We start from the raw sequence: 5023 nt of genomic DNA on the forward strand, positions 1-5023 counted from the left end.
GAGGGCTAGCTAGCCAATCAGGGTTGCAGGGTTCGATCGCGCGCAGATGGCCCCGCGCAGATGGCCCTGGGCCTGGCGGGTTCTCGTGAGGCGAGGGCTAGCTAGCCAATCAGGTGGCAGGGTTCGCGCACAGATGCCCCCTCCGGGGCCATACGCGCAGCGGTTCATACGGAGAGTCCCCTGTCCCCTGTCCCCTGTCCCAGCCTGAACCTGACTCAGCTGCACCGCTTCTATGAATCGTGAGCAGAAAATCCTTTTATTTGCTACTACTGCATCTACTCAGCTAACAACTGCGTAATCCAACAAAATTCCTTAACTAAATTGTTGCTCTCCATGTTATCCAACAGCTGCTTCTTCCCTAAATATTTAATTAACATCCTATCCAGTCCTGCGTTGTCCACCCCAAGCTCTGCTAATCAGGCCTGCTATTAGGCGTTTGCCTCTGTGTAACTAAATACTATGCCTATTAATCCTGCGCTTAATACCCTAGTGTACTAACAAGTTCTGTCCTCTACTTGTTAATATTGCCCCTCCCTGTTTAGTTCCTAGCTATTGCAAATCTCCTGTGGCATGCCACTGCACAGGAAACAGCCTAAAAATATATAGAACTAAACTTAATTATTAATCCTCTGTACTATCTCCTTTGCTGTTTTACTTTCTGCCCTCTAACACTGCTGTATGTTGTGTCTACTCTGCGCGTCGCCTGCTCCCTCGCATATCTCACATTAATTCGCCCACCACGCCAACTGCCTGCGCACCCACTCCATATTGGCAAACTCTTGCTGTTAATGCTCCGTCAACGTCTGCCACAGCCCCTGACGCGCCTGCTCCTGCTGTTAATATACCCGCTGCATCTCTTCTCGTTCAGCTTTGACGACGTCCATCTCTTCTCCATTGTTGTTCTCTGTCCTGCTCCCTTCCTCTGTTTCTTCCTCTACCACCTCTTCCAACTGCCTGTCTATCCCTCAGCACACGTCGCACATCTCCTTGTTGTCCTCCTCTCTACACCCTGCTTGATCCTTCCTCCCATCCAAATACCTGTCCAACACTTCCCTCCTGCAGCCAACCGCCCTGCTCTTGCCACCTTCCACATACTCCCTCACCATCTACTGCTCAGCTTCTGTCCTGTTGTTGTTGGTGCGTTGTTTCCTATCCTAAACTATTAAAACCGCCTCGCTTTGCAACCTATCCTAGCCTGCCCTGCTGCTCTCTTGTGCGTAATCTAATATAGTGAACAGCTAATTAATGTGAATGATGCACTGTACATCTAGTATGTCCACGCCTATGCCCAACGCGCTCGTTGCTACGATCACGCGCTGCTTGCCTGCCATAAAGTCTGCCAACATGGTCGGCTTGCCCACGGCATCCGCGTGATACGCGTGACAATCTAATTGCTCTGCCAACGCCTTCACCTTTAGCTTTAAGTTGCTGTACACAATAAGCTTATCTGTCCTATACTTCTGTATCTTCTGCTACACTGTCTTAACAACTATTAACTTAATATCCTTCTTCTTTACAGACTAGCTAATCTTAATAGTCTAATACGCCATGTTTGTCCTAGTGGTTAGTTGTCTAAACATCTTAACCTGCTTCTGCTTATAATGCATTTATTAATATAGCTTGTCCTCTTCTGTTAGCAGCAACGTTGCTGTTAACAGCACCATCTGCGTCTTAGCTGCTGCCAGCCTGCTGAGCTGTTGTATCTGCTTGCAGAATGTGTATCAACAGTTCAACACAATGTGACACTTGTCAATCACAATACAGTCTAGCTGCCGCGTTGCTTGCAGCCAGTTCAAAAACGTCGCAAACACTTCTCCCACCACTAATTTGGGCGTTACGAACACGATGGCTGCTGTGTTAGGCAGGCAGTGACTTGCCTATTTGGCACACAATATCCCCAGCTCCTTGCACTGTTGCATCATGTCACCACGCAGCGAAATCAACGGCACGACGACCACCGTCGTCCCGCCTTGCTCTGCCCACGCCAGCAACATGAACAACATGCTCTTGCCTGCGCTGGTTAGCATCACAGCCACAACAGGGCTCTTGCCGGCAACGATTGCCTCGATGGCCTCCTTCTGCACGCCTCTGAACTTAGCTTTCTTGCCCTTCATTCGCTTGATTTGCGCTGCCAGGTCCACCTTCCTCAGCCGCTCCAGCCTCTCTATCCTTGCCTCGTCGGCCTCGCTCTCAAATAGCGCCTTCTTCTGCTTCTTTACGTCTGCCAATGCGTCTACAGCAGACTAAAAACCCAAAAATTAGTGCTAATCTGTGCTTAAGTTGCAGAACAGCTGCCTTCTGTTAGCTGTAACACCTGCTATCTCTATAATGCTGTGTGTGTACACCATACCTGCTACGTGCGACGTGTGTCTAGACTGCTTGTCTTGAATAATAGCTACTATGTTCTCCTCCTTCCACTCCTTATTTTCCTTGCCTTCCTTGGCGGCGAACGCTGTTGAGCCGCGCCAAAATCGCCAGCTAATGCTAATGGCAATCTCACAGTACGCTGCAATTGTTAACTCTTGTTTAAGCCTAATTTAACTCTTGCGCTTCAACATCTCCTGCACACGCTCTAAAGTCTATTTGCGTCTGTTCAGGTTAGTAGGCTACAAGTAGGATAAAATTGCCTCCTTCTCCTACACCATCGCCTCCAATTGCTGCTAGAACAGCAGCACCAACTATACATACCACACCAGCAGCTCACCCACCTTGCGCGGCAAGTACTAATGGATAATCTTGACATTGCTGCTAACAGCGTACCCCTTGTGGTATTGTGTAACAAACACAACTATGCTGTCCTTAATAAATATGTTGTAGTGCCTGCCCTTAATTGTGTTGCTGTGTTAGACGCTCAATATCTCAGTTGCCTGTGTGGGTTGTCCTGCTGTCATGTGCATAAGCGCGAGCAGCTTCTCCCTGAACGCAACCACACAGTCTATATACTGCTCTACTTTATTCCTGTTAATCCTAGAACAGGTAGCTAGCTTAATAAACCACTCCTATATTGTAGCGTCTTGCCCTACTTGTTCAAACAACCACCTCTCTCTATCTACAGGCATATAGGTGCGCTAGTCTTTTAAAAAGTTCTACCTAGGTTAATTATTAGTTAGGTTGTTGCGTAGCTGCTCCTACAGAATCTAGAGGACTTAATCTACTGTCTGCCTATTACAAAACAGCAGCTCCTTAACTAGCATCCGCTTGCTCTCTGCTTGCATCCCGTGCACTATGCTGCGGAACTGGGCTATGGTGAAGTGCACGTTCTTGTACAGCAGCTTGTCCCTACCCATCCACTTAACGTTCCCTCGCGCAGTGGTGTTGAAATGCACCTTTAGTGTTGCGGTATCAAGAGCAAATGTATATGATGAGTGTATTGTGTTCTGTTCTGTGTTGTTCTTGTTGTATCTGTCTATGTTCTCCAAGGCTCGCTGCGGGGTTTGTTTTGATGACGTCTTTGTAACGCAGCCAAGGTAAGAGGTGCTTAACAACATGAGGAAGTAACACTAGACTACTGCCAACAACACGTGATCTGCTTCTCCTCTTAACTGTTACACACCCCCTTATCCTGTAGTTACTTTGCAATAGAAGGATGAACCCCTTAGCTATTGTTCTCTATCTTACAAACCTTTAAGCAAATGTCTATAAGCTGTAGTTACTGTATGAATTTAATGTGCTTCTGACAAGGAAGAATCTTTGTTATGCTGTTAGCAGGTATCTAGCTTGTAGGCCTCTAGTGGATGTAGAGTTAATTCTGCTCAACCTCCTAGCAGATCTAGTTCTAATAAATATTAACGTGTTTAAGCTTAGTACTAAGCTTGTCCTGCTCCTTTGTAACTATGTCTACAGTCTGTTAGTTGTTGCACTAAATAATAGGCGTCTAGTTAAGCTTTAAAGACAGTCCTTTAAACAAGCGGCACCACTCCTCTATCTCTGATCTAGCAAGTGAGAGAGCAAGCAGCTCTGCTTCTGTTGTTAATTTCGTGACAGTGCGTTGAAGTGTTAACTTCTAGTTAACAGTTATGCTAAACAGCTAAAATACGTATCCTTGAGAGCTTCGGCGCGTCTTAACGTCGTCAGCAAAGGAGGCATCAGATGCTCCAAAGAAGATAGGATCGCGATAGTCCTGTGGCGAAGTGAGGTGCTCTTGTATCTCTGCCTCGTCAGTGGCTTGAGCCTGCAGGGCTCGATACTTTGTCTCCAGAATGTGACGCCACACCCTTCGAATAGATTCGACGTGTGCTTGGCCAGGGTTAGTCAAATGTGAAGCGTGGATAACGTGAGCGCAAGCTAGATTAGGTTGGGTATACTGCGTGAGGTAGGCAAGGTAGCCTACAAGCTCTTAATAGGTCTTCTTCTAAGCTTTGTTTAGTTCCTTAAGAGATTGTTCTAGGTAATTTACTAGCATAGGCACCTCTAAAGGGCAGCTAGTAGAGATAATGTTATACTTAGCAGTAACCTTATTAATGTAAGCATCCTAAACTAAGTAAATTGTGCGTGTGCTAAGATCTTAAACAACATGTATGCCTAGGAACTACTTAAGTTCTCTAAGGTATTTTAGTCTATAATACTTATTAAGCTTCTTCTTAAACTCTTAGTATAGATGTTAGTTTAATAGGTAGAAAGCTATAACAATATTGTTAACGTAGACAAACATAATTAACTAGCTGTTAACGTAGACGCATAGAAACCCTAGTATAGGCGTTATGCCTAGAGACTTTAGCGTCTCTCTCAGGTCCTTGTAGGCTGGCGGATGGGTAGGGTAGGGTAGGGTATAGGTATAGTCACGTGATTTATGGGTAGGAACTAGGTAGGGTACATGAGGTACCCTACCCAAACGGTTTGGGTAGGGTAGCACGTGACTGGGTAGAGGTATAGGTAGGGTAGCACGTGACTAGGTATAGGTATAGGTAGGGTAGCTAGGTAGGGTCTAGGAATGGGTAGTTATTAGCAAAATCTAGGTTACTACTCTAGACTTTGTACTATTGTATACTTTAGAGCATAAGTATGTGATAATAGACTGTGATAA

At 45.9% G+C, this 5023-nt stretch overlaps 1 protein-coding gene across 1 annotated transcript; it reads left to right on the forward strand.

Moving 5' to 3' along the window:
- Window positions 1-1920: 1920 nt before the first annotated feature.
- Window positions 1921-2076, forward strand: M421DRAFT_30851 (uncharacterized protein; the record flags this gene model as incomplete). The annotated part of the gene is made up of 1 exon (XM_033589183.1): window positions 1921-2076. A coding segment is annotated over one exon (156 nt), but the record flags the coding sequence as incomplete, so codon positions are not given.
- Between the last annotated feature and the right edge of the window lie 2947 nt (window positions 2077-5023).

Source organism: Didymella exigua (genome assembly GCF_010094145.1).
Source record: "Didymella exigua CBS 183.55 unplaced genomic scaffold M421scaffold_40, whole genome shotgun sequence".
Classification (NCBI taxonomy): domain Eukaryota; kingdom Fungi; phylum Ascomycota; class Dothideomycetes; order Pleosporales; family Didymellaceae; genus Didymella; species Didymella exigua.